Source organism: Aethalodelphis obliquidens, unplaced genomic scaffold (genome assembly GCF_003676395.1).
Source record: "Aethalodelphis obliquidens isolate GAN/ISIS:26980383/991018 unplaced genomic scaffold, ASM367639v1 scaffold29, whole genome shotgun sequence".
In the NCBI taxonomy this organism is placed as follows: Eukaryota; Metazoa; Chordata; class Mammalia; order Artiodactyla; family Delphinidae; genus Aethalodelphis; species Aethalodelphis obliquidens.
Genome location: NW_020837973.1, coordinates 801,286 through 824,714, shown reverse-complemented (window position 1 = coordinate 824,714; position 23,429 = coordinate 801,286). Strand labels below are relative to the sequence as shown.

Sequence of the window (23,429 nt, the reverse complement as noted above, 5' to 3'; positions counted from 1 at the left end):
GACCTTCATGAGCCTGTATTTATTCTCTCTCATATCATGAGGATAAAAATGCGGTAAAAATACAAAGACGGTGCGCACAGCAAGATGGCCAGGCTGACTGCTACCCAGAGGGCCGCACAAAGGTGGGGTCTGCACGGCAGGGCCAGAGCCCACCCTGTGCCCACCTGGGTCTGAGCACCCTGCAAACGTCCTTGCACTCGGGCACCAGGAGGGCTGACCCCACACTCCCCCCTCCCCTGCTCTCTGAATTCTCAGCCGTCAGAGTGGGGTCCACAACCGGCAGCACGGGACCCCCAGGAGCCAATGGGAAACACAGCATCTGGGGCCCACCAGACCCGCCCCGTCAGAACCTTCATCTTAACAAGCTCCCCGGGAGACATCTCAGAGCCCCGCCTGGCAGCCCCTGTCGAGCGGGGGTCGGGACCCCTGTGGTCGTCTGTGCTGCCCACCTGGAGCCCCAGCTTTGCTGGCTGGACTGTCTCGCCTTCAGCACTGAGTCGGGGTCCCCAGGCAAACATGGACGGGCCGTAGGGCCTGGCCTAGCCAACGTCTGACCAGAGCCCTAAGCCGCTCAGTGGGGGCTCCAGGTGGGAGGTCCTGTCACCATCACCGGATGCCAGCCTCCCTCCCGCAGGGCAGCCCCGGACAGCCTCTGGGGCTGCAGGAGGGGCTGGCCTGCTCGACTGGGGAAGCGCCCCCGGAGCTGCCTGCCCCAGATGCAGTAAATTACGAATAATGACTGGAAATTGCAGCGGCTCCAGGCCGGGTGCTGAGACAGCACGTCTTGTTCCTGCAGAGACGCGATCATCACCACCTCCGTCAACTCACTGACGAGCTTCTCCTCCGGCTTCGTGGTCTTCTCCTTCCTGGGGTACATGGCCCAGAAGCACAGTGTGCCCATCGGGGACGTGGCCAAGGACGGTGAGTGCCCCGGGGCAGGCAGGTCCCTCCCCCCACCCCGCCCGCTCCCGGGGTTCAGGCTGCCCAGTTCTCGATGAGTGTTTTCCCTGCAAACCTAGAGGGAAATGCACAGGCCTCCAGAGCCCTTCCCACGAGCTGCTGCTGCTACTGAGAACAGGATCCTGGGTGCAGCGCGCCCTGCGCCTGCCCCCTCGGGCCACCGCATGCAGAGGCTGGGGCATCTTTGCCCCTCGTCCCAGGGTGCCTTGCAGAGACCACTCGGCTGCAGGACGAGGGTCTGGTTCCCCTCACTGGGTGGCCCCCGCTGTTGTTTACACCTGGCCAGGGATGTGACGTTCAGGGCTCTGAGCTGTTCCAAGCGGCACGGACCTCGGTGTGGTCAGCCAGAAGGAAGCTGGACTGGTTTGGACATAGCAGTTACTCTGTTCCAAGCTTTTCCTCCAGATACCCAGTGGCCATGGCACGTGTAGATGGGATTTGGATAATCGCTGAGAATCCCCCGAAGTCTCTGGACACGGTGACAACAGAGACCCATGTTCCCAACCTGCTCACCATGCTGTCACAGACACCGAGTGTCTGCAAACCAGGAAGTTAGCTGAGGGGGAGTGGGCGGGGGAGGGCTTGGGCCCAGGTGACACAGGGACCGAGCTGGGCCCCGCAGGAGAGAGCCCCCGGGGTGCTGGGCAGAAAGTCACGGCTTAGGCAGCCTGAAGCCGGGTCAGCCCCGGACCCCAAGGCCTCCCACGACGGCCGCCACCCTCCCCGGCCTGCAGGATCGCTGTGCGCGACCGTCCTGCTCGGAGTGGGCCCCTCCCTTCCCCTGGGAAGCCCTCTTCTCCCGGGGGCTGGGGGACCGGTCTCCTCCTGGGTCTTCTCACTCGAGCGGGAGGGTAGCCTTCAGGGAGGGGCTGAGGGGGACAGAGGGCCGACCCCGCCTGCGCCCGGGGCTCTCGGCGCGTCGGCCCGTCCAGATCTTGAGAAGTTGAGGGTTGGGAGCCGCACTTTTTTTTTTGAATTTTTGAATTTTATTTTATTTATTTTTTTATACAGCAGGTTCTTATTAGTCATCAATTCTATGCACATCAGTGTATACATGTCAATCCCGATCGCCCAATTCATCCCACCCCCACCCCCAGCCCCACCCCCGCCGCTTCCCCCGCTTGGTGTCCATAGGTTTGTTCTCTACGTCTGTGTCTCAATTTCTGCCCTGCACACCGGTTCATCTGTACCATTTTTCTAGACTCCGCATATATGCGTTAATATACGTTATTTGCCTTTCTCTTTCTGCTTACTTCATTCTGTATGACAGTCTCTAGATCCATCCACGTCTCAACAAATGACCCAATTTCGTTCCTTTTTATGGCTGAGTAATATTCCATTGTACATATGTACCACAACTTCTTTATCCATTCGTCTGTCGATGGGCATTTAGGTTGCTTCCATGACCAGGCTATTGTAAATAGTGCTGCAGTGAACATTGGGGTGCATGTGTCTTTTTGAATTATGGTTTTCTCTGGGTATATGCCCAGTAGTGGGATTGCTGGGTCATATGGTAATTCTAGTTTTAGTTTTTTAAGGAACCTCCATACTGTTCTCCATAGTGGCTGTATCAATTTACATTCCCACCAACAGTGCAAGAGGGTTCCCTTTTCTCCACACCCTCTCCAGCATTTGTTGTTTGTAGATTTTTTGATGATGGCCATTCTGACTGGTGTGAGGTGATACCTCATTGTGGTTTGGACTTGCATTTCTCTAATGATTAGTGACGTTGAGCATCTTTTCATGTGTTTGTTGGCAGTCTGTATACCTTCTTTGGAGAAATGTCTATTTAGGTCTTTGGCCCATTTTTGGATTGGGTTGTTTGTTTTTTGTTATTGAGCTGCATGAGCTGCTTGAAAATTTTGGAGATGAATCCTTTGTCAGTTGCTTCATTTGCAAATACTTTCTCCCATCTGAGGGCTGTCTTTTCGTCTTGTTTATGGTTTCCTTTGCTGCGCAAGAGCTTTGCAGCTGCATTAGGTCCCATTTGGAGCCACACTTTGAAAGCAGGAAACAGAGGTTTGGAGACGGGGCAGACAGACCCCTCCAAGACTGCGGTGGGAAAGCTGGGGGCTGGGGTGAAATCTCAGCAAGTGTTTCCAAATCCATACTCTTTCCTGTAGGAAAAAAAAAAAAATCCAATATAGGCAGGAGAAAGGGAACGTGATGCAAATAAGCGCAGAGCAGTGAAATTTACTCTGTTGCATTTCTGCATTTCCACCGCTCTTTTGCCCTTTATTATGGTAAGTAGCAATAGTTTGCAAGAACCTCCATTAACCCCTGAAGTCAGCTGAATGTATTCTATGCATTTCCGTGACAAGCAGAGTAAATGTCATTTATGGCTCTAATTCTCAAGAAAACAGGGTGAAATGTTAACCCGAGAACAGAAATGAAAGGTGAGGATGTTGCGCTTACGTTCGGCCGAGCACATGGTTATATCTTCCTGGGTTTGTGGCATTTAGACTGTGGAGCTTTTCAAACGAGCCACCCCTTCGCTCCACACCGGAAACCCTGCTCCTTCCGTGGGGTTGGGAATCGCAGAGCACAGGCCTGACACCAGGGCTCCTAAGAGACCCTGGGGGGTGGACCCTGGCTCTGGCCTTTGTTTCTCTAGCAGGGTCAGTAAGTGCCCTGTTCCTAACAGCTGGCACCCGAACAGGCCCCGCTGAGGACGAGGGAACCAGAAAAGCTGTCACACCTCCGTGATCAAGTGCTCGGCAGCCCGTGCCCGGGAGCTACGTGGCGCATCTTTTTAGGTTACCCGTGAAAACGATCGACTAGCGGTTGCCTGTGGGCGTCTTGTTTACTTTGGGAACACTTGCTGAGATTTCACCCCAGCCCTCAGCTTTCCCACCGCAGTCTTGGAGGGGTCTGTCCGCCCCGTCTCCAAACCACGTAACAGTACGTGGTTTCTAGAGATGATACTCAGAGTAATACGTTGGCACAGAAAAATGTGTACAGTGTGGGCTACGTGGACCACAGCATGCCTGAGCGTGCGGGCAGCGCACGTGTGTCCACGACAGGCACGAGAGACAAACCAGGAGGCGCCCCCAGTGCTTGGAGGGATAAAGGGTAGGGCCCCTGGAAGCCACTCCCACCCTCTTCCCGTTGGCTGTGCCCCCTCCTCTCCCAGGGCCCGCACAGCCCCGGGAGGCGGTCGGGGGGGCTGGAGGGGACAGAACAGAGGCCCTCCCTCCCATGGATCCAGTTTCCATTCTCCAGAGTCCTGGGCCCTGACTTCCAGGAGGGAGGACTTTCCAAGGAGGGCGGAAAGAAGGCCGTGGGCAGGGCTTTGTGGTCTCCGGGCGGGGGTGGAGCTGGGGGTGGCGGGAAGCAACGGCGGGGTCTGCTTTCAGGGCCGGGGCTGATCTTCGTCATCTACCCCGAGGCGCTTGCCACGCTCCCGCTGTCCTCCGTCTGGGCCGTGGTTTTCTTCGTCATGCTACTCACCCTGGGAATCGACAGCGCCGTGAGTGACCTCGGCGCTCCGCGTGCCGTGGGCCCGCCAGTGACAGCCAGCCCTCACAGGGCCGGGCCGGCCCCGGATGCCCTTGCGGGTCTCCCAAACCCCTGTGCCTGCACAGAGCCCCTGCGTGGGAGGCAGGGTCCCACAGTAACTGGCAAGGAGGCTTCGGACCAGCTCGCCCCTATTCTTCCCCTGGGGGTGGGGCGGGGAACAGCAAGCCCCCTGAGAGTCCTAAACACACAGGCACAGGGCCGGGGGCAGCAGGGCCGTGCAGGAAGACGAGGCAACGGGGCGACGGGACACACAGGGCCCCGGCAGCCTGACTCACGCCTTCCCTGCCCCTCAGCCGCCAGGAGGAAGGGTGCCCGTGCGGGGTGGGAAGTGGAGGCTGCAGCCAGGCCCTCTGAGCATCCTGTGGCGGCCCCGCGGGCGCATGGGCGCTGGCTCGTCAGGCGGACTTCCTCGGGCTACTCCTCCACGTGGCCTGCTGGGACCACCAGCCGGGACCTCAGGCCCCACGTTCATCCGAGCTTCCTGGGAAGTGCGGAGGCCCACGGATCCCCACCGTGTGACTGCTGGCCACGCGCTGTAGCCCTCCACCTCCGTCTCCCCGTCAGCCTTGTCACCTGCCCACTGGGTGGGCACAGCCTTGGCGGTGACTCCCATAGTCAGCACTTCCTGGAGGAGGCGGTCCCAGCAGCGCAGGGCAGGGAGGCTCCCCAGCTGGCCGGGTTTCGTGGGCGACACCCCGTCACGACAGTACTGAGAGTCAGGAGGGCTTAATCAGTGAGGACATGGCCAGTGGCCACGCCAGGTCCTCCCTGGGAGCAAAACTAAGCTGTGCTTGTGGGGCAGACACTTGCTTAGAAAAGCCCAGCAGAGCTGAGCCTTTGTGGCGACGCAGGGGACGGTATTACGAGGGCCACGTAGCGCTCCACCCCCGTCTGGCAAATCCTCACCAGGGGACAGGGCATCTACCCAGGTCCTCCCTCTCCAGTGGCCGCGTCTCCAGGGCAGCCCTTGCTGAGGGTGTATTCTGCACCCCGGACACCGTGCAGCTCCTGACTGTGCGCGTCCGTTGCGTTGCCCGAATGGCGGCCTAGGCGGGGTGCAGAGCGCCGGCCCCGCCCCCAGCGCTCCTCTGCCCTGTGTCGCCTGCAGATGGGCGGGATGGAGTCGGTGATCACCGGGCTCATCGATGAGTTCCAGCTGCTGCACAGGCACCGGGAGCTCTTCACCCTCGTCATCGTCCTGGCAACCTTCCTTCTCTCCCTCTTCTGCGTCACCAACGTACGTACCTGCGTACCTGCGCTCGCCCGCCTGACGATGTCTCATTAGAATTTGGTGTTGGGCAGCAATGGTTACTGCTGTCAGACCAGACAGAACCACAGCATTTCCGAGGGCTGCACCCCTCCAAGCAACCCGTGACCCGTAATACGCGGGTGGCTGTGGTCACACTCGGGGTGGCCTTGAACACACGCAGGGAGCCACGGTCACTCAGAGTCGCCATGGTCTCACGCGGTCCCTGGGTGCCTGAGCACTTGGTCCGGAGTGTTTCAGAACCTGGACAGCTCCCTGGGAAGAGCCCGTGGGTTTGTGGGCCTGGAGGCTCAGGGGAGGCCTGTCGGGGAGATGCAGGACCCAGGTCCCCTCCCTCACAGAGTCCCTGCCAACTTTGGCATTTGCTTTGCCTTCATCCCTAATTGCTGGGGAGGAGAGGAGTTTTTCTTTTTCGGAATAGATGGATCCCTAAGCTGCTTGTGGACTGAATTTTAGTGATTCAAATAACACTCTCTAGGGAGTAAACTAGAAGTTGTCTGTCAACTGAAACTGCAGGCCAGGTTTATGCTTTGGAGAGCGCACCTTCGTGGGCGAGGCGTGCCACACCGGGCACCCCGAGTTCAGCAGGCGCTCCCCTCTCTCCTAGGGTGGCATCTATGTCTTCACGCTGCTGGACCACTTTGCGGCCGGCACATCCATCCTCTTCGGGGTGCTCATGGAGGTCATCGGGGTGGCCTGGTTCTACGGTAAGGACGGAGCTTCCCTCGGGGGGCTGGTGTGCTCCAGCCGCAAAGACCCAGCCCCTGTGCCGTCACTGCGACCGGCCGGGCCGGCGTCCTTGGGCTTTGTCGCTGTGCTGCTTCCTTTCTGGCAAAGCTGCCCTGCTCTGTGGTCACCACACATCACAGAGGAGGCTTGGCGGCCAGCGGTTCCATGGATCAGTGAGGACAGCCTGGACGGCAGCCCGGAATCCTTACTGCGGTCAGAGCTCTCGGGGTGACCACATAATCACGCTGCTGGTCCTCGAGGAGGAAGGATTTGCGAGGACGCTGGGACACTGGCTGGTGCTGGAGGCGAGCTCTCAGCACCGAGGCGGCAGGGGAACAGGCTGAGTGGGCTTCTTTCTGGGGATGTGGCACTAAGGCCCTCAGCTGACGGGAGGGGTGACGGTGGTGTTCAGCGTCAGGCCAGAGCTCCTGACCCTGCGCGGACAGCACCACCTGGACTCCAGACCACCCCCCGCCCTGGTCCAGCGCTCATTCGTGGCTTAGGCCTGGGAGCCCCTCGAGGCCAGGGGCCTGCTGGTCAGCAGGCAGCCCCTGGAAGAGGCGCAGCCCCGCCTGCAGCCGTGCTCCCCGGCCCCTCCTGGGGCGCCCGCCATGTTTCCCGGGATGTCCTGCTGTAGGTTTGACAGCTGCAGACGCTGTGCCCTTTCCAGCCTGCTGCCCGGGCCCACCTTGCTCTCTCTCCGTTTCTTTCCTGTGACCTGGGGTCATGGGGCCGCTCAGCTCTCCTGGCCAGGTACCCCTGGGGGAGTCTGCAGTGAAAGCTCGAGATAGCGGGCGCACGCCTCTGCACGTGTACGTGCCGCAGCCCAAAGCCAAAGGTCTGTGCTGCTCAGGAACCGCAGCGTCGCAGCAGCCCTGCTGTCACACGAGGGGCCACGGTCTCTGCCTCGGCCCTGGAATTACAACCTGAAAAGCACTCTAGCTTTGAGAGGCTTAACCTGGCAAATAGTCCATGTTCCAAGAACTCTCCCAATTGTAGTTACTTTGCCACAGAAAAGGGAAATATCGAGCTCTCTGTGCCTTCATTGGCACCTGGAATCAATACTTGCCTGTAGCTTTAAATCATAATCTCCCCACCCCAAAATAAAACCTCAGAGAAGGAGAGAAAGTGCTTCAAACGTACCCCACAGCCACGAACGTGGGGCTGGCGGAGACGGAGGGAGGCTGGCCCTGCAGGGACCGGGTGCTCCCCGAAGCCTCCGAAGACAGAGGTCACGCTGTTTCTCCGGACGGCAGCTCACACCCAGAACGCGCCCACCTCTGTGCCCCCAGGTCCCTGAGGACGGGCTGGCCCGCCCTGGACCTGCCTGAGGGCCCGAGGGGCCTGGCGGACACGCCCGTCTCTGCTGGCCTTTGGGGTCAGCCCCCTCCACCCCACTCCTCCAGGGTCCGAGTCCGGGATCTGCTGGTGGGGTTGGAGTGTGAAGAGGGGATTCTGCACGGCGGTGTAGCTCTGCTGTGTCCCCGCATGTGGCACAGACTCGGCCAACCAGCTGCTGTCACATGACCAGAGGCCAGGCCAGGCTCAGGGCAAGAGAAATCACTGTAAGATCTGGAGAGAGCTGTGGCACACGGAGCTTCTAGAAGTAGCTTTCCTTACAAAAGAACGTTCACATAAACGGAAAGGACATTGTGACACATGCTACTACAGCATGGAGGAGCCTGGAGGATACCATGCTCGGTGACATAAGCCAGTTACAGAAGGACAGATCCTGTAGGAGTCCCGTGAGGTCCCCGGAAGAGTCAGGTTCACAGACAGGAAGTGGGATGGGGGCGTGGCATGGGCTGGCTGAGGGGGTGGGGAGTGAGCATTTAATGGGGACAGGATCTCAGGTGGGGAGGATGAGAAGGCTCTGGAGGTGATGGCGGTGGTACTCGCGCAACAGTGCGCATGTACTTGATGCCGCTGAGCTGTGCGCTAAAAACGGTTAAATTGGTAAGTTTTATGTTGTATATATTTTATTTTATATATGTTATATATTTTATGATTTTTGTAAATGAAAAAAGTGATTACAGAGGGGAAGCACGGATGGCCGTGGGCCACAGGGAGGAGGACCTGAGATGGGAGGAGGGCGGAGGCCCCACAGGCCCCCTTGGGGTCATCGGTGATCCCAGTATCACCACGGGGACATGCATCGGGCCCGGGTCAGCAAGACCCCTGGGCGGCTGGGTGGGGCGGCCTGGGCACCAGCGTGCAGCCCGAGCTCCAGGTCTGCTGGGGGTGGCCCGGGGTTGGTAGGGGCCCGGCGGGGCCCGCGTCTCGGGCAGGTGCCGTGCTGACCGCCTGCTTGGCCACCTCCCCACAGGCGTGTGGCAGTTCAGCGACGACATCAAACAGATGACCGGGCAGCGGCCCAGCCTCTACTGGCGGCTGTGCTGGAAGTTCATCAGCCCCTGCTTCCTCCTGGTGAGGCCCCTCTTCCCCGCTCCCCCGCCACCTGGTCCAGCAGGGGCCACACACGCCTGATGCTGGGGGAGGGGCTCGGTGCTGCCCGGGGACCAGGGTCTCCACGGGCGGGAGTCAGCAGGTCACCGGACTCAGGCAGGAGGGCAGGCTGGCCCCCCACATCCTCTGGTCTCCTGAAGATCCCCCCCGACTGGAGCCACTGAGAAACCATTCATGGGAGGCAGGGCTCCCACCCGATTAAGGCCCTGCTCGTCCCCTGTGCTTGGAGGGTGTCAGCTGACCTCTGCCTGGAGGCCCGAGAGAAGGGTTAGAACCTGGGAAGACGGGTGCTCAGATGCGAGGCCAGACGGGAGCCGCTCAGGTTCTGTGACAGCACGGCCCCCAGGGCTCCCCAGTAGCTGCTGTCATCCAGGCCAGGGGTCTGCAAGCTCGGACCTGCGGCCAGGTCCACCCACCGCCTGTTGCGTTGGAACAGGGCCGTGCTGGTTCATCCACACATCCACACCACAACCTCAGGGCTGGGTGGCTGTGACCGAGCCCCGACGGCTCACGAAGCTGGAACTGCCTGCCCTGTCTGGTGGCCCCAGGCAGCCGTTCAGCGGCCTTCCAGCTCTGAGTGCAGAGCCCAGGCCGGCGAGCACCTCGTGACCTTGGCCCTCCTCCTGCCCAGCCAGCCCAGCGGCACCCAGGGTGTCCACAGATGGGGCAGGGGCCTCGGGCAGCGCCCCCTCCACCCCAAGGGCCCATGAGAGAGGAGGCGGAGTGGGGGTGAGGTTCCCGGTTCAAGCCCCAAGCTCCCTGAGCTGCTCCAAACCTGCAGGGGCTGCTGGTCACTCCAGCTACCCAGCAGCCTGGGGCATGTGACCTCCAGACCAGCCAGGTGTCCTGCTTCTCCCCGCGTGGCAACCTGTGAGGTGTACAAGGGACAGCGAGAGAATCCCCACCCATCAGACTTAAGAACTGGAGGGCTGTGTGCCCCCCAAGCACGCCCGCCCCGTCCCGCAGCAGCCCCGGTCTGCAGAGTACACACAGACGCCCGCTGCCCAGGTTCACGGCCTAGTCCCGTTGTGCGGGGGGCCCTCCACCGGAGCCACCCGCTTGGCACCCCTGCCCCCAGCCGCCCCTGACCCCGTCCCTCGGTTTCAGTTTGTGGTCGTGGTCAGCATCGCGACCTTCCGGCCCCCGCACTACGGAGGCTACATCTTCCCCGAGTGGGCCAACGCGCTGGGCTGGACCATCGCTGCGTCCTCCATGTCCGTGGTGCCCATCTATGCTGCCTACAAGTTCTGCAGCCTGCCCGGCTCCTCGAGGGAGGTGTGTATCTGGATGGGTCTCCCTCACCTGCCCTTCCCCCCGCCCCCGATGTGAGGCCACCAACAAGGCCAGGCGGATGTCCCTGTCCCAGGCCTGCTCCCGCCTGCTCATCTCTGCCCAGCAGGAGGGGCTGGAGGGGCCGGTGATCATGCCAGAGACACGTGGGCTGGTGTGGGGGTGGGCTGTGCCTGTGCGTGCGTGTGTGTGTGTGTGCGTGTGCCTGTCTTTGTGTGTGTGTGCGCGCACCTGTGTGTGCCTGTCTTGGTGTGTGTGTGTCCTCACGTGGGCACATACACGAGCGTACTTGCCTGTGTGTGTCTCTGTGTGTGTGCACACATGGTCTACGGCGTGCAGTGCAGGTGGAAGGGCAGTGGTCTGAGGGTGGGGGTGGAAGCAGGGGACCCACCCTCTCCTGGGACCGAGTCCACGTGGGGCTGAGCAGGGCCAGCGGGATCCCCAGGCGGGCACCCCCGTGTGGGTTGGGAGTGGCTCTGGGCCTCGCAGTCGCTCGGGCAAGCTTCTGCATCACCTATGAAGGAGGAGGTGGGTGGGTTGGGCACAGGGGTCCCTCCACCTCACGTCTTGATGCCGGGATTCCTGGAAGAGATGGAGGGCGCCTTTGCTCAGGGCCCACCGTGAGCTTGACGTGGAGATGAGCCTCCTCCAGTAGTGGCTACTTCGAGTTGGGCTGGACTTTGCTCCAGGGTCTAAGGAGACCCAAGCCATCAGCTCCCACGTCGACAGCCATTGACCAGGGCCCGTTCACCCCGCTGAGGCTGGGCCGGCGCCCACAGTTGCTCCTTGTCTTCTAGAAGCTGGCCTACGCCATCACGCCCGAGAAGGAGCACGAGCGGGTGGACAGAGGGGAGGTGCGCCAGTTCACGGTGAGTGCCACTCTCCCCGCCGCTGGCTGGGGGCGGAGGCGACCTGGGTGGGTGACCCTCCTCCAACCCCAGAGCGAGGTGCGTGGTCAGGACGCCAGCGTCAGCTGTGAATGCTGCACAGCTGAGCCCTTCCAGGGCGTGGACACTCTGACTCAAAAGCTGCGTAAGGGGCATGATTTTAGGCAGGGGCGGAGGTGGGGGCCTATTGGGACAGAGAACTTCCCCTTGTGCAGTTCGAAGGGTCGCGACTTGGTTGCATGATGCTCTGTTTGTGCTTTGCTTTCTGTCTCGTTCATTTCAGCTGTCATTATTTCTCCCTTCTACTTTCATTGGTCTACTCTGTCATACATTTACTAACTTCTTAACTTAGACCATGGATCATTAATTTTCAACCTTTCTTCTTTTCTAACATAAGCATTCAAGGCTAAGAATTTCCCTCAAAATACCCTGTTGGCTGTGTTCCACAACTTTTTTTTTTTCTTATAATTAGACATTTTTGTTAACATCTTTATTGGAGTATAATTGCTTTACAGTGTTGTGTTAGTTTCTGCTGTATAACAAAGTGAATCAGCTATATGTCACAACTTTTAACATAGCATTTTGTGTATCATTTAGTTCTAAGCGTATTTTAATTTTCATTGTGACTTCTTCCACCCATGCTTAGAAGTCTGCCTTTAAATTCCCCAATATATGGGGATGTTTCATTTATCTTTTTGTTATTGATTTCTAAATTAATTGCATTGTGTTCAGACACCTTTTTACTCATTCTTTGGAGTGTATTGATACTCCTTTATGGCCAAGTACCTAATCAAATTTTATAAGTGCTACGTGTATCTTTAGATGAGATGTATTCTCCAGTTGTTGACATGCAATTCTCCTTCCGTCCATTAGATTGAGCTTGTAACTGCGTTGTTCAAATCTTTTACAATTTTGCACATTTTAGCTCTGTTTAACCATCAGTAATCAGTAGATATTTATGGGATATCTGACCTTGAAAGCATATTTGTCCAATTTTCCCTTGTAGTTCTACTGGGTTTTGCTTTATCTACTCTGAGCCTGTTTTCTGGGACAGTTATGGGTTCAGAATGATCACATCTCCTTGGCCGATCCTTGCTCCCTTGCTGTGTTTTTGCTCTTAAAGTCCTTCTTGTCTGAGGTGACTACAGCTGCACTAGGTTTCTTTTGAGTTTACCTGAAATGTCTTTTGTGATCTTTTAACTTCCAATTTTGCAATCATCTTAACATTTAGGTGTCTTTTGCAAACCTCGAATACACTGGAATGCTTTAGTCTGGCAACTGGGCAGATTAATCCATTTATATTTGTTGTGATTATTGGTACAGTTGGGCTTCATTCTTCTATTTTTTAACCCTGTTCCATTTTTTAATGTTTATTTTTCCACCTTATTATTGCCTTTTATGATTGATTTCTTGGTCTTTTTTTTTTCTTGTTCTACTCTTTCCTCTCTGTTTGGAATTTATATACTTTTCTATTCATTTCATAGTTGTTTGTGAAATTGTACCATGCATATTTCACTTTAAGTATAAAGTTAAACATTATCTGAACCCCCATCCTGAATATCACAAGGACTTAAATTTTCCTCCTACAGATTAATAAGCTATTATTGTCTAATATTCCATTTATGTCATTTTTAACCCACAACTTAGTCACTATTATTATTGTTGTTATTTTGTCCAGAAACTTCCCTGGACAAGTGTGCATGTCCAGTGTTTATTTGTTCACTCTACTTTTTGGCATATACGTCTTTCCTTTGAGGACCATTTTCTTGCCTTTCGAAGAAGCATCCTTCAGACATTCCTTTAAGGGGGTGTCTTAATAAACTTCCTCACTGTTGTGTGTCTGTGAATGTCTTTACTTTGCCCTTATTTATGACAGAGTTTCCACAGGCATGTGGCTCTCGATCAAGTTATGGTCTTTCAGCATTTTGAAGATGTTGGTTCTCCACCTGCAGCCCGGCAGTCCTGCTGAGACATGTGGCCCCATGGGGCAGGGTCCCCGGACCCGTTCCAGCTTCCCTTGCATTTGGTGCTGCAGTTCCCCTGTGATGTGTCTGGGCATAGATTTCTTTTATTTATATTATTGCAAAGCTATTATAAGTAGTTTTATTTACTTATTCCTCCCGGCATCTCTTGTGTGCCCAGGGTCTGTAAATTCATGTTTTTTGTGAGTTCTGGGAATTTTGCAACCCTACTTAAATCTTGCCCCTTGCCTCTCTGCTTCCGTCCTGGGCTCTGCCACATGAGGCTTCCCTGGCTCCTCCGGGTCTCATACTCTTTCAGGTGTCTTTTTAGGTTTTGTGTCCGGGTGCACCATTGTACATTAGTCCACCCGTGCCTGTGTTTCATTTATTTAACCACATAACAAAATAAACCCTTGTGAACAACCGTACAAAAGTCCACCTTGATAGTAACTCACATCTACCTCCGTGTCTGCCACCCTCCTGCCCCTGAAATCAACACCATCTCAGTCTAGCTGAATATTTCCCATGCATTTTCTGCTGCACAGTTTTGTTGCATCTGTAGGTACTGCTCTATTCCTGAAAAGTAGACTGTTTGGTTTCAGTTGTTTTTAAATTTATTGAAAGGGCATCACGCTGCCTGAGTCTTTGGGTTCATTTCTCCACTGTGCACGGTTACAGCACCGTACTTCATGTTTCTCATACCCACAGTCCACTGAGCCTTTTGGAACTGTGGGTTTATAATTTTCAGTGTATTTGGAAATTTGGGGCTATCATTTCTTCCATTTTTTTCTGTCCCACCCCCTTCATGGGCTCCAGTTACACATATTTTAGGCCACGTTAATTCTCTTCCCTCTGTGTGTTTTATTTTGCGTGCTTTCTGTTGCTTTTGTTTAGTCCACTAATTTTTTTTCCTCTGCAAAGTCTAATCTGCTAATAATCCCATCCAGCACACCTATCATTTCACACCTTGTAGTTTTCATCTCTAGAAGTTCACGCTGGGTCTTTTTATGTCCTTCATGCCTCTACTTACCTTTTTGGACATGTGGACTGCAGTTATAATCACTGTGTAATTCCCTCATCTGCCAGTGTCAGCATCTGTGTCTGTTCCGGGTCAGTGTCAGTTGCCTTTTCTCATAAGGGGTTGAATTCTGCTGCTGCTTCACACATCTGGTCATTGTTAATTGGATTCCGGCTGTCGTGAGTTTTACCTTGTTAGAGGCTGGATGTATCTGTGCTCCTTTACGTATTATTAAGCTTTGTTCTGGGTCGTCATTAAGTTACTCGGAGACAGTTTGATCTTTGGGGGACTTGGCTTTTAAGACTTGTTAGGTGGGACCAGAGCGGCATTTAGTGGGGGGCGGTTTCCAATGCTGGTGCAAGACCTTGGTGAACACTCTACCCGGCGCCCCGAGATCCAGGAGATGCTCCAGCCTGGCTGCGGGGCGGGCACAGCTCTCGTCCTGTGAGTTTCAGAGACATTTCCCGAATCCTGCCGGGAGGGTGTCTCCGGCCTCGAGTGCCCTGAATGCGCAGCTGAACCCTCGGGTCCCTGTGCACGTGCCCAGGGCTCAGTGCCGCACTCGCCCCTCTGCAGCTCCATCCTGTGAACTCCAGCCACCTTGGGCTCCCCAGCGCTCACCCCAGCTCATCAGGCCAGGGGTTCGCTGCCCCACCTGGGCGTCCCCTCCCCCGCTGAAGCCTAGATAACCCCTCGAGGCCGCAATGGGGCAGCTGGACAGACCCCCCTGCTTGTCTCCCTCGGGGAATCTGTCCTTTGTCGTCTGGCCTCCTGTGTCTGAAAACCCACCATTATATATATTTTGTTCACTTTAAGCTGTGTCAGATGGTGGAATATATTCAGTCCCCATTACTCCATCTGGACCAGAAATATCTTTGTCTGTAGCTGTGGCCATTCACTTTGACGCTGCACATGGAAGTGTCACGTGTGCAGTTATGGAAACGCGTCTCCGTCACGTACCCCCTTCCTGTGTCCCCCTTCACCGACAGTTACATTGTTCACGTGTCTGGAAGCAGCAGTTGGCCTTGGAACTGTGCAGCACCGTGCGTGGCATCTATCGCTTTTTAAACCATTTCTTACCCAGCTGCCCAGTAATCTGAGGACCACACAACCTCTCTGGTCCGCGGGGATCTGAACTGGAGTTTCCGGTTCTTGCCGACCCGCCCGGGGTGGCTGCTACCTGTGCTTCTGCCCTTCTGGCTGCAGCATCACGGCCTGATCTCCACCTGTGGGGACTCTGAGAGGCCCCGTAAGCACACCTTCCTCTGAGAAGGTCGCCTTCGGCTCATCTGTGGCCAGGACACAGGGCCACTTCACCCCCGGGGGCGGGTCTCAGCTGGGGCCCCAGGTGTGGCCCCCCGGCCTCAGCACTGGTCTGGGGCGTCCCTGGTCAAGCCCTGCCCTCTGGCGGCCCTTTGGCTGCTGTGTGGGTGTGTCCTAAGCAGGCTCTCCCCGTGGTGACGGAGGGCCCTGCGGTGGGACCGGAGGCAGCATCTTCCTACCCCCAGTGTGGCTGTGTCAGAAACAAGCCCTGCCCGTCTTTGTCTGGAAATGTTTACAAAACACAGTCCTTGCCATTTAGTGTGATCGAATGGCCTGTGCTCAAAACTAAGCTGAACTAACAGCTGGGTGATAACAGGTGATGACATTTGTGGACAACTAAATAGGGCCCCGTCCGTCTCACCCTTCCCCGAGCGGTGAACGAGGCCTCATCCCCCACCCACAGGGTCACACAAAGCAGACAGCTCCACGGGGTGCAGGGTTCCACTGGGTCGGGATCAGAGGCCCCAGGGGGCCAGGGGCGTCGCAGGTCACGTGCGAGCCAGTAGGCGAGAGCTCTGGACCAGCCCAGGCACGCTGGCATCCAGTGTCTGCCCAGCAGCTGATGCCACACTGGCCAGGGATGGCAGAGGCCGCTGGTCCCCGCTCTGGCCCCTCGAGGCCACTGTGCCCGCCGACAACATCTCTTCGTGAAGTGATGACTTGTCTTCATAGGCGTCAGGTCTGTGGTGCCCCAGGAGCAGTGCTGGGCCCCCAGCCGCCCGCTGGGCTCAGGGATCTCCCAGCTACAAGCCGGGCCGCCGGCCCAGGAGCGGCTTTTATCCAAGGAGCTCCTCCCTTCACGTCTGAATAAGCCCTGTTTTCTTTCCAGCTCCGCCACTGGCTCGTGGTGTAGAGGGGAGCGGAGGAAGGAGACCCGCAGGGCACCGTCCACGGCAGGACAGAGGCAACGAAGAAGGGAAATCGGAGTTTTGAGAGAAAGGAGGGCTGCTCCCATGCTGCACCTTCTGCTTCGCCGGACACACTCAAGCCCTTCCCCTGACTGGTCACACCCTCTGTGCCACGGAGAGACGACCCTCTGTCCGCCGTGTCACTGTGTAACTTCCCTAGTCTGTGCCCGTCCCACAGGTAGAAACGTCTGAGTCGTGTTCTGTGCGTTAGAGCTGCTCCCTTCTCCCGTGCCCACCCCAGGGCCCCCTGGAGCCCACAGCTTGCTGTCACCCACATGTGCAGGAGAAATACGATAATTACAGATTACGGATTCTCTGAGAATCCCAGCGCTCACGATAGCTTCTGGGATCTTTTGTTTTGCTCGTATTAAAAATACCGAGTGCCGTATTTTGCCTAATTGTGCAGAGGTGAAATGGCGGAAGCCATACGAAAGGTGACGAAGTGGGACCACGTGTCCCCACATCACACAGGTCTGCTCAGAGCCCACGGAGGGCCAGGGCCCGGGTGTGAGATGGGGGTGCTGTTTATTTCCTCGTAGCTACAAGAAAACTCCATAAAATGCATGTGGGCTGCCACCACTCCTGCCCGACGTGGACCCCCAGCCACGGAGAAAGTGAGCTTGGCACGAGCAGGAGTGCGTCCCCCGTGGTGGTCCCCGACACACAGAGCCCCCGAGGTGGCAGCCTGGAACCCCGCAGTCTTGGGAGGGAGACCCCGCCGGAATTCTCTCTGAGGCACGTGTCACGTCAGGAAGAGCACTTGTTTCCTCAGGGAACGGCTTTTAGAATCGTATTGACATGGGAATCAAAGCCAGTTCTCAGAACGCAGGGCTGGTTTCTGAAATCTGTTTGCTGACGTTCCCGTGGTCCTTGGCGAGGGTGTTGGACCCTCAGCTGGGAAATGCTCCCAGCACTGCCATCCTGGAGGGAGCACGGCCGCAGTCCAAGCACGGGCTGCTGGGCCGCAGGAGAGGCACTGCCAGACAGGCCCACGGCGGCTCCTCGGCCATCCCTGCGAATGGACCTCGGCCCAGGCCTGTGGAACCGGCCGCTCAGGAAACCAGCTTGCGGACCGGAGCGCGAGAGGAATCGGGCCCACCCTGTCCTTCCCAGGAGTGTTGAGCACTCGTGTTGTCCACGTCCATCTGTCTCACAGTGGCCTCTTGTGTGGTCGTCACCAACAATAAAAGAAACCCATGGGAAAACGGCCAGGTTCCCGCTCCATGTCGTTTTGTGCCGGAGGCTGCCTCGGGCCCCCCCTCCCCCTCCCTTGAGAACCTGCCTTCACTCACCTCTCCCTGGCCAAGAGCAAGCACAGCCCCTCCCAGGTCCAGTGGGCTTAACCCAGACCCACCCCAGGGCCCCCGCTGGCTGCGCGCCACCCCCTCCTGCCCCCATCTGTCCCACCTCTCTCTCAAGCCCTCACCTGCCTGGTCAGCTCCCCTGCAGTCTCCCCAGGTGTCCAGACTCCAGCCATGTGGTCTGACCACTGCTACTGCCCAGCCCAAGAGCCTCTTCTGGGGAGACAACACCAGAGTCCCGAGTGGCTCCCTGCCTTTGGTCCCTAAGGATCTCTTGTCCACCCTGGCCAAAGAGGTCCTTCTAGACACCAGTCAGCTCTGGTCACAGCCCAGAGGAGAGCTCCGTTGTTTATCATTATGCTTGGACGCCACCTCTGGAAGTCTTCTCTGGCCCCGCTTCTGGGTTCTGCCCTGCTCAGTGCTCCTTGATCGCCCACTGTCCCCAGGCCTCCCCAGCAGGTGTCCCATGGAATGGAGAGCGCTCACTGCCCCCCACCCCCAGTTTGAGCAGGAGCTCCCCTGGGAGCAGGGGCTGAGCTGGTCTCATTCGCTTCTGCCATTGTCTTAAATAGACCTGGTACACAGTAGACAGTGGCACTCAATTTATATTTACAGATGAATGAGTTAATGGATGGGTATTTAGGTGGATGGATAGATGGGTGGTTGGTGGACGGGTGGATTGATGGATGGATAGAAGGAGGAAATGGAGAAAGGAGTGAGGGAAGAGGGGTAGAAAATGGATGGATGGGTGTGTAGACAATGAATGGACAGATGACGGAGGGAGGGATGAATGGATGGATGGAGGGCTGATGAGCAAGTGGTTAGATTGATAGATGAATGATGAATGTGTAAGTGGAGGAATGGTGGACTGATGGATGGGTGAGTGGATGGATGACGGGATGGATGGGTGAGTGGATGGATGGGTGGATGGATGGGTATATGGATGGGTGGGTGGGTAGATGGATGGATGGGTGGATGGGTGGGTGGGTAGATGGATGGATGGGTGGATGGGTGGATGGATGGGTGGGTGGGTGGATGGATGGGTGGGTGGGTGGGTGGGTGGATGGGTGGATGGGTGGGTGGGTAGATGGATGGATGGGTGGGTAGATGGATGGATGGGTGGATGGATGGGTGGATGGATGGGTGGGTGGGTGGATGGGTGGATGGATGGGTATGTGGATGGGTGGCTGGATGGGTGGGTGGGTGGGTGGATGGATGGGTGGGTGGATGGGTGGGTGGGTGGGTGGGTGGATGGGTGGATGGATGGGTGGGTGGATGGGTGGATGGATGGGTGGGTGGATGGGTGGGTGGATGGGTATATGGATGGGTGGATGGGTGGATGGATGGGTGGGTGGGTGGGTGGGTGGATAGATGGGTGGGTAGATGGATGGATGGGTGGGTGGGTGGATGGGTGGATGGGTAGATGGATGGATGAGTGGGTGGATGGGTGGGTGGATGGATGGGTGGGTGGATGGGTGGATGGATGGGTGGGTGGATGGGTAGATGGTGTGTACCTGGGTGGATGGACAGGTAGGTGGATGGGTGGAAACACAGATGGTGGAAGGTCCTGTATTACATGTAAAGGTCTACCATTCTGGTCCAGTCTCACACACCCCAGTAGCCATCTGAATGCTGTGTTTGGCATCTGTTCTCCAAGGGGAGGTCAGGTTCTTTAATACAAGTGAAACGTGTCAATTTTGAAACACCCGAAGAAGTGTTTTCTTTCCACACTAACCTGGTGCAGAAGCCAGCTCCCTGGGCAGGAGGAGGCCGCCCGTACCCTAATTCTGTTGATGGGAGGCCTCGGTCCCTCTGTCCACACCGCACTTTGCCATCAGGTTCACACTCTTCACCCAGTGACCTTTAGACACAAAATCTGGGTGTTAAAGCCCAGAAAAGCCGTGTGATTTTTCCTTTGAGAGAAGCATTTTAATAAAGGTTTGGCAACAGTGAAATAGGTGATTTGAAGGGTAAACAGATTCCTCCGTAGTTGGCTTTCTTTGGTTTTGCCCCACAACTTCTCCCTTAATCTCTATAGACGCACCTGACCAGCATCTTTACCTGTCTCCTGGTCACTGACAGCAGGAAAAGGTCACTTTTTTTGAGACACTTAATTAGCAAGTCCTGTGTTCCATGGTCCCCTGTGGAAAATGCTGCCACGCCCTGACCTCGGGGGACCTTCCTGCTCCCCTCCTCCCCCAAGGACCCCCAGGGCCCCAACGCCACTGACAGAGCCTCCTAGCAGATCGGGGGCCTCCCACTGAGCACAGAAGGCCCACCCAGAGCTAGGAAAACAAAACCAAAGATGGTAGTCCACCTGCCCAGCCCCTGGCCTTAGGTAATGGTGCCCCAGGTGATCCCGGCCGCCCCTGCACTGGGCCACGGCAGACAATTTTTGGTGTCATTACACAGAATGGGAAACGTTGGACTATGCCAATTTAGTGAGTCTGCCTTGAGTTTTTTTCAATTTAACAAAATAGAAAACATCAGAGTCAGCGCACCTAAGAAGGGCAAGGTCTGTTTTGTGAAACGTGCGTTTCAGGTATGCATCTTACCTGCGCGAGGGAGCGACCGCGAGAGAGACAGAAAGTCAGAGACAGAGAGAGACAACAGGGTGCGGGGAGACAGGCCCTTGCAGGTCAGGGTCAAAGGCCTCGGGGCCCCGCCCTGGGTAGGGCAGCGAGCACCCCAGTCTGCCTGGTACCTCCAGAACGGCCTAGTCTCCAGCCCCCTGGGGCCCCACTGCGTCCCCCAGCGCAGGCTGGCTTGCATTTACTTAACAAAACTTAAAACCCAAGTCAGTATTGACTCGGTGCTGAAGATGTTTACCTAGAATTTGAATAATTCTACTTATTCCAAGAACTGAGTTCTTTGCTTCAAGTCATTTGTCGTGTAGACAGGGCGTTGCTCTGGGTCAAAACCCGCCTGGCGTCTGTATTTACGCAGCAGCGCAGTCGGCCAGCTCCTTCCCACCGGGATCAAAGGTTAATATTTGGAACAGTTTTCAATAAATGTATTCAAAGATGGTGTTACGAGCCATCAGCTATTAAATGCTCTGATATCTTTAAAGCCTTGTGCACACAAGAGAAGCTAAATGTAAATCCTAAAATGTTCTATTACACCAGAAATGATCACCTTGAATGAGAAGCCGCCGGAGGGTGACCCTGGGCTCCCCCTCTGGTGGTGATGCCGGCCCGGCTCACCCTTTATCTCCTGGGTGGGGACTTCAGCTCTCTGAGGACGAAGCGGGAGAGGGAGGCAAGGGCAGGGCTGGCCCGACTGTCCAGGTGAATAACTGGTCCTGCCGCTGCCTGGGTCCTCACTGCCCACCTGTTTGCCCACCTGTCATAGGTGCCTCCCCCTGCCCACCTGGGTGGCTATTAAAAGCGTTAAAGTGTTAAAATGTGGGAAGTGCTGAGAAGTCCTGGGTGAGTGTGGCTGGTGGTGTTTCCGTCTGCTCTGAGCGGTATCTCAGACAGAGAGCTGACGTTTTCTAATATGCTTCCTGGTTACGGCTGGCATGTAGAAAAGTTGTTTTTAATCCAGCTAATGGTTTGCTTTTATGGCTCTATCTGACTTTGGAAATGCAAATTTATTTGAACCCCTAAGCTGTCCGTTCCTTCGCTCTCTGACCACAGCACCATTACCTTGTGCGCGCGTTGGGACGCCCGTCACTCTGACGCGCCCCCTGTGGGCGTGGCCCGGGTACGCCTCCCTGCAGGCATCCACGGTGCCCACGTGGATACAGGGGCCAGGGCTTTGGAGATGTGGGCGCAGCCTTGGCCGGGAGACGCTCTGCCCATGCAGTGAAGTGTCCGTAGCAGCCAACAAGGACCGGGAAGGAAGTGCCTCTTGGGCAGGAAGGAGGGAGTGGATAACGCCAGCGAGGATGGGCGCCCAAGGGTCCAAGGCACCCCCCCCCCCGCTCCCGTGGGCCCCGCTCTGAGAACCTTGTAGATGCAGGGCCCGTTACACTCAGCAGACCGAGTGCAGTGCTCACACCCCCTCCTCCAAGCCCCCATCCCCTTGCACCACTGATGGGTGTGACTCCGGGTGAGATGGGAGGGCCTGGCCGAGGTCTCCAGCCCTGCGCTGCCCTGTGACGTCTCTGGGTCCAGGTCTAGAATTCAGCCTTTAAACACCTGCTCTCTGTGCTGAGGCTCTTCAGCTGGGAAAGTCTTAGACCTTCTCTTCTCTGATGGAAAAACACATCCCTGCGTTTGGGCTCATATCAGGAAACTCTCCCTTGTTTTAGCAAAACAACAGACTTTCACCAAAAATTTAAAAAATGCTTTGAAACTAAAATGGCACAAAATGAGATTCAAGCTCCCAGGCAGGGCTGAGAGATTCCAGGGAGCACGAGGGAGATTAGAGCCTCAGCCGAGTCCAAGACCCCTCCCACAGGCCCGTCGCCCGCGACCCGGCGCAAACAGGGCAGGCGGGGAGGGGCGCTGGGAACGCCCCCTCTCCCTGCCCCCGCCCGCAAACGCCCTGCCTGTCGCTGAGCATCCGGCCGACCACCGTCCGGCCCCTTGGGTCCCTGGGCGGCTTCTCCATCCTACTCATGTCGACCAGACGCCGATGCACGTGTGCACTGGCCTCACTGGGGCATTTCTCTGCCATCCCCGCCCCGGGAGGGTGTGGCTCACGCACCCAAGCCTCCACCTCCACCCCACAGAGCTGTTCGCCCTCCGGGGACACCTCCCGTCTCAGCCACAGGTGCCCCAGGCCCCGCCATCGACCCTGTCTCCAGTTGCCATTGGAGGAAACGAGTCCGAATGGGGCCGTGTGACCCTTTCCCCGTGGCCTCTCCCCTGCCCCATGCCGCAGGCCTCCTCTGCTCCCAGGGGTCTGGCTGCCCCGCCTCCCAGAGCTCACGCCCTCCTGCAGCTCCCATCTAACTGACAGGACGCAGCAGAAATGAAGGGACAAACCGCAGAGGCCGCACCCGCTTTACTGGAGTCTCCTCCGTGATGAGGACGCAGACGGCCCAGGTCCCGGGGGCAGCGGGAGTAGCCTCCGGCCAGCATTCACCAAAACCGAGTCCAGGCCCGCGGCCACGAGAGCAGCCTGGGGGCTTAGACACAGTCCTTCCCCGTCGGGCCTCAGACGGGCCGCGGCCCGAGACCCTCTCCTGCCCGGCCCACAGCCTCCCGTCACGGCAGCAGTCGACAGACTGGCAGACCAGTGGCTGAGCAGGCCAGGGCGTGAGGGCCCCGTAGCTCAGGGGAGGCCAGGAGGGCTCTGAGTCCCGCAGGGCTGGGACAGGCGGGCAAAGCATTCGAGGGGCCCCTCGACGGCCCACCGCCCTTCCTGCATTCGGGTTTGGGAGCCAGCTGGGTCCTGCGTGCACGTGAGCCCCTGGCCAGGAGGACTCGGCACTCACTGTGGACGCGTTGAGTTGGGGCTGAAGAAACAGAGGCCCTGAGGGAGAGCTGGGGCCCACAGCCTGGACGCCGGCCCCCAGGATTTCCAGGACTCCACCACACTTCTTGTCCAGTTAGGGCTGCACTTGTGCCCCCAGATTCGTGTTGAAGTCCTAACCCCCAGTACCTGGGAGTGTGACCTTGTTAGAAATGGGGTCTTTGTGAATAGATTTGGTTAAGATGAGGTCACACTGCAGGACCAGGCCCTGATCCAGTAGGACTGGCGTCCTTGTAGAAACAGGACATTCGGAGATAGACACGTTCCCGGGAGACGCCATGTGAAGATGGGGCAGAGATGGGGTGACACTTCTACAGGTCCAGGGCGCCAAGGACGCCAGCAGAGCAGAGAAGCTGGAGGGGGCCTGGACCAGGTT

At 57.1% G+C, this 23,429-nt stretch overlaps 2 protein-coding genes across 2 annotated transcripts in view; one reads left to right on the top strand and one right to left on the bottom strand.

The window, feature by feature from the left end:
• SLC6A3 (solute carrier family 6 member 3) overlaps positions 1 to 17,531 on the top strand; it is a 34,535-nt gene extending 17,004 nt beyond the window's left edge. The window contains exons 7-14 of the mRNA XM_027125451.1: positions 797 to 921; positions 4,317 to 4,429; positions 5,588 to 5,716; positions 6,354 to 6,453; positions 8,802 to 8,902; positions 10,049 to 10,216; positions 11,029 to 11,100; positions 16,250 to 17,531. Of these exons, the coding sequence (XP_026981252.1) occupies positions 797 to 921; positions 4,317 to 4,429; positions 5,588 to 5,716; positions 6,354 to 6,453; positions 8,802 to 8,902; positions 10,049 to 10,216; positions 11,029 to 11,100; positions 16,250 to 16,273 (832 nt within the window). The 3' untranslated portion in view covers positions 16,274 to 17,531. The remainder of the gene's footprint in view (positions 1 to 796; positions 922 to 4,316; positions 4,430 to 5,587; positions 5,717 to 6,353; positions 6,454 to 8,801; positions 8,903 to 10,048; positions 10,217 to 11,028; positions 11,101 to 16,249) is intronic.
• Positions 17,532 to 18,533: 1,002 nt separating this feature from the next.
• LOC113630218 (non-classical arabinogalactan protein 31-like) lies at positions 18,534 to 19,031 on the bottom strand (the record flags this gene model as incomplete). The annotated part of the gene is made up of 1 exon (XM_027125387.1): positions 18,534 to 19,031. A coding segment is annotated over one exon (498 nt), but the record flags the coding sequence as incomplete, so codon positions are not given.
• Positions 19,032 to 23,429: the final 4,398 nt, after the last annotated feature.